Source organism: Neomonachus schauinslandi, chromosome X, assembly GCF_002201575.2.
Source record: "Neomonachus schauinslandi chromosome X, ASM220157v2, whole genome shotgun sequence".
NCBI lineage: Eukaryota > Metazoa > Chordata > Mammalia > Carnivora > Phocidae > Neomonachus > Neomonachus schauinslandi.
The window spans coordinates 99,531,278-99,547,715 of NC_058419.1; the positions used below are offsets into that span (position 1 = coordinate 99,531,278).

At 40.8% G+C, this 16,438-nt stretch overlaps 1 protein-coding gene across 1 annotated transcript in view; it reads left to right on the forward strand.

Annotated features, from left to right (window-relative positions):
- The window catches only part of DMD (dystrophin), a 2,077,064-nt gene that overhangs the window by 1,399,120 nt on the left and 661,506 nt on the right, over positions 1–16,438 (forward strand). Inside the window, exon 50 of the mRNA XM_021677947.1 lies at positions 2,113–2,221. Within this exon, the coding sequence (XP_021533622.1) occupies positions 2,113–2,221 (109 nt within the window). The remainder of the gene's footprint in view (positions 1–2,112; positions 2,222–16,438) is intronic.

The window sequence follows — 16,438 nt, forward strand, 5'->3', positions numbered from 1 at the left end:
CTGTTAGCCCTTCCAGAAATGACCAAGACCTCTACATTTTCTCAATATCTACTTTTATGTTTATTATCTCCTCCCTATTATCTGTTGCTACTTTTTGTTATCAGCATGGTTATTCTTAATATTCTGTCCTTGTGAAGTCACTGCAACTTTGCAAGGGAAACAGGAGACCAAATCTGTGTTAATTCATTAGCTTTTTTATAATATTTAATTCTCAGCGTTTAGCTCTGAGATCAGAATGGAAAAATATCTTCCACATGACGTGACTTTCAATGGTAGTATTCCTCACTGATCAGAGGTACTGTTTGTTTCCTTTTGGATTCAAGACTTACGTTTCAATAAATAAAGAGTTATATTCATTGATGTGATAATAAATGTTTCACAACATGCACTGTGGACTAAAAAAAATTAAAAGCCCTGGTTTGCTGTCATGTCAGACACAATAGACATAAGGAACCTCAAGAGCAGAGATGATATAAATTAGGAAGTGATGAATTTTTAGTATTTATTTTAGGACTTAGTCCCTTGGCAGCTTTTGTTAAATGGGATTTCTTTTGTTTTTTTTTTTAAAGATTTTATTTATTTATTTGACAGAGAGAGAGGGAACACAAGCAGGGGGAGTGGGAGAGGGAGAAGCAGGCTTCCCGCCGAGCAGGGAGCCCGATGCGGGGCTCGATCCCAGGACCCTGGGATCATGACCTGAGCCGAAGGCAGGTGCTTAACGACTGAGCCACTGAGGCACCCCTTCAGTGGGATTTCTTAAGAGAATTAAGTGCTACAGAAAATGACTTAAGGACCAATTTTCTTATTTCTTTCAAGGATGGTGCATATCCAGTCGATTGTCAATGCTTAGATAACTCATTGGGTATAATGATCACCGTAGGCTCTGGTTCTGGACAGTCAGCATCAGCATCAACTAGAAAATTGTAAGCAGTGCAAGTTCTTGGGTCCCACCCAAGATCTACTGAATCTAGAACTCGGGGGCTGGGGCCCAGCTCTCAGTGGTTTCACACAGCCTCCAGGGGACCCTGATGATCCTAAAGTATGAGAACTGCTGCTCCAGGGCATTAGGACTAATTCTCTACCACCACTCCCCTCCCCGCCAGTCCACTGAAAAAGTTTTCCCTAGGACCTTAGACTTCTTTGCTTCCAGCCAGCAGAAAGGGTAGAGAAGCCTCACAGATTCTTTGAAAGCCTCAGCCCAGACCTGACATCTATTACTTCTGTTCACATTCCACTGGCAATAACTAACCATATGGCTAACCGCTGGTGTACTGGACTCACCTCCTATCTGCTCATCAGGGTCTTTTGTCAAATTTTCAGGCTTTTTGTGAGCCACTTGCCATCTGGGTCAAGGGAAACTGGCTATGGTGGGAGTATTGCCACCCCAGAAATTGGCAAACATGAAAATTAGGATTTTTTTTTTTTCCAGAGAGTCCGTTGTTATACCAGCACACTGCTGGTCACATACAGGCTTGGTGACTCCACGGGGAGCCCTGCAGCTGAAATGACACTTCAGAATTGTCCTGCTCTGAGCAAAATGGGCCGAGCCTTTATACCCTCACCTTGGTCATTGAATGACGGCTGCCCTGGGAAGGGCTTGCTCTGCAGCTGAGATAGTCCCTGAAGGACCACTCTGCCATCTTTTCCACCATTTGGGACAAGAGTCCTTCCTTGAAGTGAACTCTGAGTGTCCTATCCCCATGTGTACCCCAGCCTCTCCCTTTGAGAGGTGCTAATATAATCGATCTGGGGTGAGCCAGGACATGACGATATTTTTTAATGTTCTCTGGATAATTCTTCTATGCAACCACACTAGATACTCTTCAAGAGGGTCAAGACAGTTGCTGAGATGACAATGTTTTTTGTCTGCGTTTGTTTTCCATTCATTAAGGTTTGCGCTCTACTTCCTTTAAATGAAATTGTGCCTGGATTTGTAGGGCGGTTGGCTAAAATAATTATAATACCTTTGAAAGGAGCTGTACCTAGAAAAATTAATTTAGAAGTAAAATACAATAGAAATACAATAATGTATTCACAAAATGAATTCATAACAACATGAGTTATCTTCAAGACATTAATGAAATAAATAACACGTATGCTTTTCTTTTCAAGAGAAAGCTGGAAGATCTGAGCTCTGATTGGAAGGCGGTAACCCACTTACTTCAAGAGCTGAGGGCAAAGCAGCCTGGCCCAGCTCCTGGACTGACCACTGTCGGAGCCCGTAAGTATGCCCGATCACATGCTGTTTGGCGGCAGCCATTTCAAAAGCACAACAGTGAGGTGATCTCTGGATATAAGGGAAAATCGGCTGCAGTTATGAAAATAGGAAGAAGCTTCAGTGTTATTTACTATGCAAAATGCCTTAGAGCAGGTTCCTTGGAAATGGACTCTGATTCGGAGTGCGGGATGACAAAAGTATATTGGGGTGTATTCTCCGGAGCTACATCTATGACAAAGAAAGGTACAAGGGAGTAGACGATGGAAGAGGCTGAAGGGTCATTTGACTGTAATAGAGGGAGCCTGAGAGTGGGGCTGACTCTGCAGGCTGTCCGGATTGGCAAGGAGAGGGATGACCTTTGTATTCCTGAACCAGCCAGTCATTGCCCATTTGGGGGCTGCCTAGTGGGGTGAAAGGGAGACCTTGAAAGAGTATTTCTGGGGCCGAATTCCTAGTGAGGAATATTAGCAACAACCGATACTCCCAGCAGCAGGGATGGGTGTGTTGTTCCTGAAGAGGGGATCAGGGTGGGGTACCTGAGTACCAACTAACGCTAGGTACGTGAGGATTCTGTCTCAGTGAATCCTCTATCATTTGGACAGTATTCTTCAAATATGCCGATGCAAATCGCTGAAACCACAGGAATGCACATGGTCCTCCTGCCCCACCCCCATCCCTTTGGAAAACAATTTTAAGAGCTCTTCCATGTTTGGTTCACGAAAAAGAAAAATAGACCCTGACTACCAAAAGCAAGACTTGGGAAGGAATGTTTCTTCATTTAGCCCAGCTTTGACTTGTTTTTCCTGAATACTTTCAGTTTATTTTACTTCACTTTTTATTCATCTGTTAATGGAAGGTATGCATAAAATCTCGTGGCAGTGTTAATGCTGGCTTTGGATCTCGGGAAAGGAACCAGAAAACTTGGCTGTGCTAGTTCTGTAATTAGGCAGAATTAAAAACATCTTGGGGGCACAGGAGGGGGTGGTGGGGGTTGGGGGGGCGTTGTTTGTATTTTTGCCTTGTCTATTTTTCAAAGATCAAATGATTGAAGTATTAAAGCCTGGTGACTGGTTCTTGAAGTAAAGATGATTTTTATTTTATATCAAGTAGAAATAAACCACACTGGTAATATCACACCCTGGGGAGCACACTGATAATTCAATAGAAGGCATAAGTAGCGTTTGGGTTAAAAGAGGTCATAGAATCTAGGGACAGTGTGTCTCGTGTGTCCCCTGGGGTTTCTGAGTCCTCATCAGAGTTCCATTTCATGACATTAGAAACTTGAAAAAAGATATGCAAGCGTTCTTGTTTTGTTTTGCTTTTGCTTTGTTTTGTTTGGTTTTGTTTTGTCAATCTGGGACACTAAAATTGCTATGTCAGCGTTTATCATCAAGTAATTGTATCAGGCTTATTTCTTTTTATGACCTGAAATTATTGGTTCCCTCAGCACATATGCATAGCTTAGTTCCTATATAATCATTTATTGGTGTTTGTTCTCTAGCTTTCTCTGGTATGTTCAGCCTCACTCTGTAACTCTGTAAAAAGATTGGGCTCCAATGATCTGTTTATATATAAGTTTGTTGAACTCTGAACATAATTATGGGTTTATGCTCCTACTTAAGCCACTTTACACATGGTAGGAAGCTTGTTAAGCGAGGGCACAGAAATCTATTTAACCTATAAAGTACCTAAATGTAACAATAATGTTTGTAATGGAAAATGCATTTCAAATTCCAGTATGGATTTCCAACAACACAGGTAATTTATTCACTTGGTAAGTATTTATTGAGTAATTTTTGTGTAGTGGGCATCATACGGGGTGCTGAGAATAATAAATCAAATAAGGTAATCTCTCTGTTCATGAAACGTGTACTCTGACTGGAAGAGAATAATAATGAGCTAATAAAGAAGAAAAATAGATACAATCTCGATACTGTCAGGTGTTCCATAGTGCAGTCTATAGATTGACGTCAAATGGGCACTTGTTAGAAATGCAGAATCTCAGGCCTTACCCCAGACCCAGTGAATCAGAATCTGCATTTTAATAGGCTCCCCAGGTGATTCGGTGTACACACTGAAGTTTGAGAAATGCAGTTAAGGAGAACAAGAGACCAGGGTAGGAGAGAAAGGGAGTGGGAATGAAGACATAATTGTCTGTAGTTTGGTCGGGAAAGCTTTTCTACTAAGAGAACATTTGAGAACATCAGGAAGCTGATAGAAGTGAGGAGGTGAGCTATGCATTTATGTGGGGGAAACTATTCTAGTAGGCACAGAGAGAACAGAGCAAAGGCCTTGAAGTAGCGCAAGATGGGGGAATATCAAAAAGAGCAGTGATACCAGAGCAGAGGGCGAGGGGACATGTGGCCGAAGCACTGGGTGACAGCATCTTTCCCAACTCCTGCCCTACTTCCTTCTCCCCCACCTAAGAGTCCCACCTCCCCCTACTCCCTCCACGTTGCTAGTAGGCAGAGTCTGGGAATGCCCTCAAGCTCCAAGCCACTGGGGAGAGCTGGTGGAGTTGGTATGAGAGCCGGAGAAGAACTGAGGGAGAGAGGAATTTTCTCAAAAGCAGGGGCTTTTTATCCCCTGTAGCAAACTGACGCAATGCTGGGCATAAAGCAAAAATGTGAAATGCACAGTTGAATGAAAAGCATCAATAAGGAGGCTGGTAGATCCAGAGCCGCTTTTATTCAAATAGAACATTCTTCTTTCTTTAATGTGGTGGTTTAAACATCAGAATTAAGAATTATTTATATTCCTGACTTCCAGAAAGTTAATCGGGAATAAATACAATATAAAAAAGGAGAATCTAATTTGTAGGATACTTCATATATATGATTATTATCTCATGGACTATGTTGTAATACAGTATATTTTTAGAACTCATCATAGCAAGGTTTCTCCATTGCACTTCTGTTGTGCTACTCACTTTTCCATATATGCTTTCATCTTCAAAATAATTGCAAAATACATAAATGTGCAATTTTTATAAGGTGAGTATCCCACGGCTTGGAGAGGAAAATAGCTAGATTAAGACCACACAGCTGGGAAGAAACAGAGCCAGGATTCCAATCCAAATATGTCAGGCTCCAAAGCCTGTGTTTTGTTTTGTTTTGTTTTGTTTTGTTTTGTTTTGTTTTTTGCTGTGCCTTGCACTATCTCTCCGTCCAAGAAGCTAATGGAAATTCTAGATATGGAAACAGCTAGCCAGCAGTTGTTATTTAACTCAATCTTGGATGTATGAGGAATAAAAGTGAGATATGTTGCTGTGTTTTTTCGACTTAAGGAGTAGAAGAAATCAATTTATTCTGTTTGAATTTCTTAGAGCTATTGAACTCTGAACCTGGAATAATCATTGAAATTTTCATCTGGCTGAATATTTTTTATGTGTGTAGAAATTGAGGCCCCAAGGGCTTTTTTAAAAAATACTAAACTAAGCTCCCTTATGGCTGCCTACTTAAATTATATAATATGATAAGGCGATCCTGCCTGAGCCATATAAATTGTTTCAATTTATAAGATAAATAGGCATGCTGGAAAAAAAAAAAAACTTTTTTACAGTCACTGTTGCTTGGATAGCTGAGTGTATCAGTTACCTGTCTCTACATAAAAGCACCACAAATGTAATGGCCTAATACAAAAGGTATTTACCTGCTCATGATTCTGTGAGTTTGCAGTTTGGGCTGTGATGAGCCAGATGGTGATTCTGAAGGTCTTGCTAGGGGTCGTTCATGGGCATGCAGTTCTCTGGCGCCTTAACAGGAGCTAGATAGTCGAAAACGGACTCACTCAAATATCTGATAGCCAGGGGCGCCTGGGTGGCTCAGTGGGTGAAGCGGCTGCCTTCGGCTCAGGTCATAATCCCGGGGCCCTGGGATCGAGCCGCGTGTCAGGCCTCCCCGCTCAGTAGGGAAACTACTTGTCTCTTTCCTTCTGCCCCTTCCCCCCACTTGCGCTTGCTCTCTCACACGTTCTCTCTCTCTCTTAAATAATAAATAAAATCTTTAAAAAAATTATCTGCTAGTCGGCTGTTGGCTGGAGAACCTTGGTTCTTCACAAGGCCTCTCCTCCAGTAGGCTGGACCGGGCTTTCATTGTATGGCATCCTCAGGACAGTGTATCAAGAGGGTGAGAGTGGGAGCCACAGGATTTCTTGACACCTAGACTCTGGAATTCATACAACATCACTTCTGCTCCATTCTATTGGCAGAGCAAGTTGTGAGGCCAGCCCAGACTCAGGGAGTGGAGAGATACACCATCTCTTGAAAGAAGAGCTGCAATGTCATTGCAAAGGGGCTGCATACATGGATGGGAGATGTTATCGGGGCCCTCTTTTCACACAAGTGACATTGGGGAAAAGTGGGGAAAGCCAAGATAAAAGTCCTGGTCTATATCCATTGTCCTATGCCAATGGTTCTTGAGCTTTACCTTCATGAAAATCACCCATTTCTCATTAAAGCACACATTGTTAGGCTTCCACCCCAGCGTCACTGAGTCAGGAGATCTGGGGTGAGGCCTGAGAGCTTGCATCTCTCAAAAGTCCCCAGGTGGTGCTACTGGTCCTGGGGTTGCACTTTCAGAGCTGCCAGCATGGGCCTGAGTGGTGACAGGAAGGAGTTCATCCGTACTCCTGCGTGCAACGTGGAGCAGCATTTGAGTGAGATCCAGCGCTGTGGATACCAGAGGGAACTCCATGATATTTTAGCACCTCCACTTCTCTCCCCACCCCCACGAACTCTGTAACTTGAAAGTTCAAGAAGATGGACTAAGCACTAAGCCCAGGCAGCTTTGGCCTAGCCGAGCAGCTCCGAAATCTAAGGGAAGAATAGCCACACTTACACAGAGCTTCCCTAGAGATTCTCGGGAACATTTAGGTAGACAGGACTTCGTATGGGACTGAAGGACTGCATGGCAGATGGAGGCAAAGAGCCAGCAAATCTGGTTGTAAATGTCAATGCGAATCCTTTCTTATCCACAAGCTGCTGGGGCTGGGAACGTTCACATTCCACAATACCCGATTTAGCAGTTTCGAAATAAACTGCATATAGAAGATACTAATGTGAAAACTCCAAATCAGGATATTGGAGTTCTTCAAATGTCCCAGGGTAATAACTATGAAATGAATGACCATTGTATATATAGACACATAGAAGAGCCCGTTAATAGAGGTTTCTAATTGATTAAACACTGGTAAAACCAATCCCTTCCTGTAATTAATTTTGGAGAGAGCAAGTCTCAAGTGTAATCATGAAAGTGCTGCATTAGAGGTCAAGAAGCCTAAATTCTAATCTCACTTGTGCTATCAACTTTTTGTAAAGAGCCAGCTAGTAAACATTTTCAGCTTTGTGGGTCATGCAATCAACTTTGTCACTGTATATTCAAAGCAGCTATACCATAGACAATACATAAATAAACAGACATGACTGTGGTCCATTAACACTTTACAGAAACCCAAAGGGGGCAGATGGGTCCAAATTACCTGGCTCTTATCCCCTCAGCACTAGTCCTTCCTATAAACCCCAAGGCTTCTAAATTCAAGTACCTGTTCCACAGGAGAAGCTCACCCACTTGCAGAGCAGGTTAGAAGTGCTGGGGAGAAAACATCCCTGGGACAGCATTCAACCACTCATAGACAGGAAGGGATGGATAAATATCTCATCTTCACTTCTTGGGTAAGACCACTCCGGAGCGTGTTCTAAAGCACATGTCTCCAGTGGGTTGAGCCACAGTTGCCTACAGTGATAACCTGTTCATTAGCATGCCTTGTATAGACGTTCTTCCCATTCTTATTCATTTCTTTACTCTTCCAGCGCAGTTTTCTGGTATCATCTACCAGTGAAACTACTTGTACTCAAATCCCTGTCTTACAGTCTACTCCGGGGGAAACTAAATTAATACAACAGGTCTTAGAATTAGTGCCATTGTTTTACCTTTTGAGTGAATTGTGTTGTGATTTCCATTTTGCAGATGAGAAAATCAAGGGTCAGAAAGATTAAATAATTTGTCCAAAGCTATAAAGCCAGTAAGTGTCAGAGTGGGTATTCAAAATTAGATCTCTATGATTCCAAAGCTGATGCTATTAATCAGAACACAGTATCTCAAGCAGTGATTCATTTATCTTCATTCAAATTTTTGAAGGCTATATTTAAATATCAAATACGTAGAAGGTTATTTATGCACTTATTATTTGAACTTCACTTGACTCTCTAGAGTTGAATTAAAGCATTCCAAAGCTACTTCATTAATACTTTAAATATCTAGGCAGTTCGATAAAAGTGTGAGGTTAATTGGAGCCTAAATATAATCTCGGCATACTACTATTTATTTGTTTAATTTAAATTATGATAAAATAATTTATTATGAAAATGCCCTTTACTTATCTGCAATGATCATGTCTAAGGAAGGAAGGAAGCTGTCAACTCTCATATTCTTACTCCCCTTTTGAGTCCCCATCATTCTCAAAAACACAAGGAGGAGGGGTGCCTAGCTGGCTCAGTCAGTAGAGCATGGGACTCTTGATCTCAGGGTCATGAGTTCATGCCCCACGTTGAGGGTAGAGTTTACTTAAAACAAGCAAAAAACACACAAGGAGGAGTGCCACCCATATCCTATCCTGGCTCCCCTGTTTCCCCACTATTGACTCTGCTTCTGCTGTACTTTTAGGTTAATTCACATCAGTTCCAGGGGATCCAAGGCTTTCTCTGCCTCATTAACTGATGATTACTGTACTGAAAATACCTAGACACATATATAGGGTCATCAGCTTTATAATTAAAACCTTTAAACCTTAAAAACTTTCTCAAAGTCTAATACACTAGGAGTAAGATTTTGTACCAAAAATGTGAAGCCCCCTACTCAATTATAATAATGTTATAAGAAATTAAACTTAGAACCTCCTCAAGATAGTTCAAATCTCTGAGCAATTACAGAGGCCCTCCAAGTCTTGACAGCAATTTATTAATTAATCAATTAAATCATATTTGTATGCATCAGTGAGATTAGGGTGAAAGGAGGATACTTGAAATACAGTGAGATGTGTCACACTATATAAGGGGAGGTGAGAGCAGGAAACTCTGCTGGGGAGGCCCTAGTATTGCTCACATTGATCTGAAGGAAGTCCTTCTAATGTAAGCAACTGGGAGTCCCTGGTGCCAGGCCAGGTTCTTCAACAATGTTCCCTAGTTAACAGGGTGGATACAACAGTGCTGTTAATATGCAAGATGGTGATAGAGTGTAAAAACTAGAGTATTTAGATGTTAATTATCCATTTTGTGATGATGAAGTTCCCTTTCTTCTCCTTCTTTTAAACTTTTGGCAGTTTTATTGCTTGGTTACCATCTCAGGTTGGGGCCAAGCTTTGAGGTCTAAAGTGGCAAAGGAAGAGAAGTTCTAATCCATCACTTGTAATGCTTGTTGGAAGCATTCCTGGAAGTTTCAGTGTTGGGGTGTGTGTGTGTGTGTGTGTGTGTGTGTGTGTGTGTGTGTGTTGGAGGAGGAGAATAACATCAATGGTTAAATAAAGTATTCTGATCATAAGAGATTTTTCATTTATGCATATATCCTGCATTTTAACAGAAATAAATTGTTTATTTCAGTAAAATTACCTTAGTCTTCTTATATTATTTATCTGTATCCTTCCAAAAAAAAGGACCTTTGCTGAAATCACTACAGAATATATGGTATTGTTGAATTTCTTCTCAAGCTATTATCAAGTGGAAATTACAATTATTTAAATGTCATGAAAATAGGCATCCCACAGCCCACAAAGGAAAGACTTCTCCTTGTATTCCTAACATTTTCTAAAGTTTTTCTGAATCAATTTGAAATCGAATATAGCTTTATCCTCAAAGAAAGAGAATTCCCAAAGGAAATTGTAGCAGTTTGTACTTAAATTGTAGTTTCTAAGATTGTGATCTGAAAGGTCTTTGAGAGGTCATTCATTCTTCTCCACTATCTCCCGTAAAGGCTCTCTCTTTCTTAGAAGCAATCTTAAGGTTAACTGCCTACTCTCTTCTTAAAAAATCAAGAGTAGGTGGAGTTCCACCACTGCTGTTACACTCAAGACAGTCTTTCAACTGCTTAACCCAAGTTCCAATTACTGCCTAAATCATTTTTTGAGTAGGAAAAAAAACCACTTCTGCTCACTTTATTAGACATTCTTCAAAGTCTGTTACTTAATCTCCCTTCAAACTTTGTTTTTTTCACATAAATCAGGTGAGTGCCCATGGCCTGTCAACAAAAAAGCTGTTTCTCAGATGTTTAATCATCTCTGTGGCCCCCTTCTACTCCCCCCCAAGTATGTTTCCATATTGTTTTTCTATTGTAGGCTTCAGAGTTGAACCCTGTCCAATAATGACTGGTCTACTCATGACTCAGTCAAATCACAAAGTCTCCATACCATTTTCCAACTTTTATATGATGATATCATGCTGCCTGCTATAATGTACTACTAGCTCATAATAAATTTGGCCACTAGTTGAGGACCTGGTATTTTTCTGCCATTTTACCTTAGCCAGTCATGTCCTTCTATACTGGAACATCCAAAAAGTTTCTCCTTGCAGTATAAAGTATCTTTAAACTGACTCACATGATTTCATCAGCCACATTTATACATGATCATGTTTTCCCCATCCTAGAACTGTTCTACCTCAACCACACATTCTCCTCTCAGTACTAGCAAATCTCTCTCCTCTCATTCACAGCCACTATTTTAGAAAGAGTCCTCTTCCTTCCTGAGTCTAGTTTTTCCCCCCACTGCAGCCTTGCTGTATCCTTCCATCAGACCACTGAAATGCCCTAAGGCCAGAAATGACCTCTATGTTAAAATACTGTTTCAATCCTCATCTTGTTTAAACTCTGAGTAGCATTTAATGTTGTTGGCCACTCCTGGTTTTTTTTTCCCCCCAAAGATTTTATTTATTTATTTGACAGACAGAGAGATAGCGAGAGAGGGAACACAAGCAGGGGGAGTGGGGGAGGGAGAAACAGGCTTCCCGCTGAGCAGAAAGCCTGATGTGGGGCTCCATCCCAGGACCCTGGGATCATGACCTGAGCCGAAGGCAGACGCTTGAGGACTGAGACACCCAGGCGCCCCTGGCCAGTCCTGTTTTGCAACATTTCTTTTACCCTTTCACATACATAGCACCACTCTGTGTTTCCTCTTACCTCCCTGGCTACTCTTTTGCAGCTTCTTGGCTTGCTCAGCCTTCTCTGTGTGGCTTTTCAATGTTGAAACTAACGCAGGCTTGCTTTTTTACATTCTTTAATCTCTTGGATAATCTCATCCACTTGCATGATTTCAATTACCAACTATACGTTGAAGTTCCTCACATTCTTACTTTAAATCTACACCTCTCTTTTGAGTTCTGGGCTTGCACACTAATTCAGAAATATAGCAGTGGAAAAATAGATATCTGTGTCCTTATGGAGCTAATGTTTCTGTGGGGATAGACAATAAAGAAAACAGATACAACATGTTCACATGTTCTTTTTTTTAAGATTTTATTTACTTACTTGAGAGAGTGAGTGAGAGAGAGAGCACGAGCAGGGGGAGGGGCAGAGGGAGAGGGAGGAGCAGACTCCCCGCTAAGCAGGGCACCCGACTCAGGGCTCGATCCTGGGACCCCGGGATCATGACCTGAGCTGAAGGAAGATGCTTAACCAACCGAGCCACCCAGGTGCCCCAACATGTTCACATATTCTGAAGTGATAACTGCAATGGAAAAGAAAGCGGGGAAGAGTGTAAGGAGTGTGGGTATGGAGTACGAGGGTGAGGCTGATAGACACCTTCACTGAAAAGGTGGAATTTAGATGAAGGCTTGAATGCAGTCAGAATGTGAGCCATGTGGATTTCTGGGGGAAGAACATTCTAGGCTGTAGCATTCCAGGGATGGCATTCTAGCAAACACCATGACAGGGGAGCATAACTAATGTCGAAAGAACAATGAGTGTGGCTGGAGCACAGTGAGTGAAGAGGGTAGCAGTTATGAAGTAAGGTCAGATCAGGAGAGGTTTTTTTTTTTAATTCTTATGTTAATCCCCTACATTACATCATTAGTTTTAGATGTAGTGTTCCATGATTCGTTATTTGTGCATAACACCCAGTGCTCCATGCAGAATGTGCCCTCCTCAATACCCACCACCAGGCTAACCCATCCTCCCACCCCCCTCCCCTCTAGAACCCTGTTTGTTTTTCAGAGTCCATCGTCTCTCATGGTTCGTCTACCCCTCCGATTTCCCCCGCTTCATTCTTCCCCTCCTGCTACCTTCTTCTGGCAGGAGAGTTTTAAAGGCCCTTGGGATGACTTTGACTTTGACTTTGTGTAAGAGAAAGAGCCAGTAGAAGGTTTTGAACCCAGCAATGAGATCATCTGACCTAAGTTTTGGCAAAAATTTTCTGGATGCGTTAAGAATAAACTGTAAGATGAGGTCAGGCACGTTCAGGGAGGTATGGGGAGATGAACCATGAGAGACTATGGATTCTGAGAAACAAACTGAGGATTCTAGAGGGGAGGGGGGTGGGGGGATGGGTTAGCCTGGTGATGGGTATTAAAGAGGGCACGTACTGAATGGAGCACTGGGTGTTATATGCAAACAATGAGTCATGGAACACTACATCAAAAACTAATGATGTAATGTATGGGAATTAACATAACATAAAAAAAAAAAGAATAAACTGTAAGGAGAAGATTAGTGGAGAAGCAAGAGAGGACCAGTTAGGAGACTTATCAAATAATTTAGGTGAGAAACTATGATAATTTTATCCAGAGTAGGGGCAGTAGAAGTGATGAGAGGTGGACAGGTTCTGGATGTGTCTAAAAGCTAGAGCCAACAGGATCAGTTGACAGATTTGATAAAGGAAATGAGAAAATGCGATGAGGTTTCTGGCCTGAGAAAATTGTAGGAATGGTGGTGTCATTTACTGAGTGAGGGAAGATGGTAGGAGGTACAGAGTGGTGGGAGGCAATAAAAAAAAAAAAAAAAACACCCTGCTTTGTACAATTAAGTTACATATGCCTACTAGTTATCGAAATGGAGATGTAAAATAGGTAGAAGGATATATGCCCTGGAGGTTAGGAGAAAGATCCAGTCTAGAGATATAAATATGTAATTTTTAGTGTACAGCTAAGCCATGAGATTATGCCAGTGAAAGCCTAGGGGTGAATGCAAATAGAAAAGAGAAGATCTGCAAAGACAACCCTGGAGGACCCCAGTGGTAAGAGGCTGGGGATACAGTAATGAGTAGTCACTGAAATAGGAAAACCAGGACAAAAACCTAGAAGCCAAGTGAAGGAAGTGAATTCAGGAGAAGGACTTGATAAACCGTGTCACACATTGCCTGTCAGTCTAGTAAGATCACCTGAGAACCAACCTTGGATTTAGCAAACTTGGATGGAGTGGTAGAGGAACACAGTACTGACTAATGAATTCAAGAGAACCCATATATCCAACAACTCACTCACCATCTGGACATGGTCATTTTCCAACTCTTCAAATCTACTGTGTCCAAAACTGAACTAGTGAATTTACTCTCCCATCTTCTTTTCTTGTATTCCCTATCTCAGGAAATGGCAACACCATCCATTCAAGCCAGTATGAGCAAGCGATCATAAATGGATACCTTTCGCCTTCAGTTTTCTAATCCAATTGACCACCAAGTCCTACTGATGTCACTTGAATAGCTTTCAAATTACTTCAGCCATCTCCATCCCTTCTGCTACCATCAAATTTTACCTTGCCTCCTAACTGATGTCATTTACCTCTCTCTAGCCCATTCCCCATAGAAACATGCTCCACAAAGAATAATACTGCAACATTTAAACCTCATTATAATCCTTGAATGATGTCCCATTGCTTTTAGAATAAATCCCCAGATCATTAACATGTCCCACAAGGTCTTATGTAATGGTTCCTTGCTTACCCTTCTTGCTCCACTGTCCCCCCCACCCCCGCTCTCTTCAAAGCCTTTTACTTCCTTTCGCACGTCTGCTTCTTCCTGACATATGGTCTGATATATGTTTTGGCTCAGGGTTTCCACACCTACTACTTTCTCACCTGGATGGTCTCTCCCTTTATTCATTCTTTAAATCTCAGTTGCACCTTTTATTCCGCAGAACTCTTTCCTTGAGCCTCCTATTACACAATCTGAAAACATATTTTTCTCTTTCATAGACTTATCATTATTTTTATTTCTAAATTATTTATGTAATTATTTTTCATTTCCTAGTAGACTCCAAGTTCCAGGAAGATCCTATTTTATATCTTGTTCATCAGTGTATGCCTTCTTGTATATGTGACTTTCTATTCAGTGACTAGCATGTAGTACATGGTCAGCTAATATATTTTGACTAGATGCATAGTACATTTATTTTGGAGTTGTATCAAATAAGTCAACCTTACATGTGATTATAATACCAGAGAGATTAAGTGATTATATGCTTGTCTAGCTGGTTTGTGGCAGAATCACGACGCAAACCCTCATCTGCTGAGTCTGATTTTAGTGCTCTTCAGTATTCTTACATATCACAACCCTGTTTTCTGTTTAGCTGCAACTGACAGATACGTTTATCCTCATATTCTGAGTGGTAAATCCTGTTTTGTTAAGACTGCAGTATCAATCAAATAGGGATATGCCATGGCTCTGATTCAAATCTTGCAGGCTAAATCCAACCCCCATCTCATTCCTTACCTCTTATTCTTGACAATGTCTTGATAGCCAAATTGAGAACCTCTCCTTAATGGTCTAACATGCTGTCTCCCTCTGAAAATTTATTCACTTTATTCCCTCTCTCATCTCGAACGTTTTTTGAGAAAATATATTTTATTCTCATTTTCTAAAGTTCTTGCCAATCCATGATGAGTTCATTGAACAGGCATTCACTCTACCTATTCTAATATTTAAGCAAAATTGTAATACAGACTAGACCTACAGTAGAAAAACAAAGTCAAAATTACAACGCCTCCAGTTCTTGCTTCTGAGATAATTATCATAACTTCAAAAAAATCATTGTTCTCCAACACTAAAAAAACAGTAACTAAATAAAACAAATTAGTCGATCTTTGATGTCACTTCAGCTTCTCAGGATCATTCCTTATTTTTGAAGGAATGTATGGATAAAAGATATAAATAAACTTCCTATAATGTTTACTGTGGGTTATAAGTGGAGGAGGTAGTTTTACTTCTCAAAGTGAATAAAAAAAGTTGTTTCCTCCATATTAGTATTGTTTTTTTGACTCTATGATTTGGTGATAAGCTTTCTGGATCACTAAGTCCAGCAAGATCAAAAGAGAAGCCCTATTATTTTCCTTCCTGATTCTTATTTGTTTAAGGTAAAATGTGCCTTTTTCTTTTGAACCTGCACTCTGTGTTTAACAAATAAGGACGTAACTCAGAATTGAATTGTATGCTTTGGATGAGATTTTTTTCAAGGTCAGGACCCAGTTTCACAAGAAATTTTATTTTTTTCCAATACGGCTGACATCCATTCCCACCAGCTGAAAGACAAACTTGTCTAATAAAGCTTTCAGATTCAATTTGTTCTCTGCATACAGCTTGAGGATCTCTGGAGGTCACTCACAGCACGTGCAGCAACCCCCACAGGGATAAGTAATGAAAAGATTCTGGTTAAAAAGCTGACACTATCCCTTCCAACCTCCTTGAATGAGAATATAATAAGCAAGTTTATAGACACAAATCTCTACGATTCTGGGGATTTCCATCTTGATCTCTGACTCTGAGGAACGTTTGAATGCGCAGATTTGTATCTATTATCTGAGTATATAAATGCTTCATATTGAGCATATTGAGGAAAATCTATTTTAACAACAAAGGTTTGATGTAAATCAGGCAAAACAACATTGTCACTTCACGTTGAACTCTGTTAGAGGGTCCCAAAGGCCTCACAGTCGGCTTCTATTCCAGTAATACCTAGATATATCATAGCTTTTTTCAAAAATAATATCTGTTTCATTTCAGTTATTCCCTCTGGCTTTTGCATTTACCAAACATACCTAATATTTATCTTAGAGCTAACATGCATTAATGCTTGCTCTGTACCAGCCATGTCTCTAATTATTCTTTGTGCATCATTCCATTTGATCTTACAACAGCCTTATGAGATAGGTACAACATTATTTTCTTTTTCACCACAGGATGAGAGTAATACTTAACATTGTTATCCCAAAGACAACCAGGTACAAAGCAGACATGGCATGGCTCCTG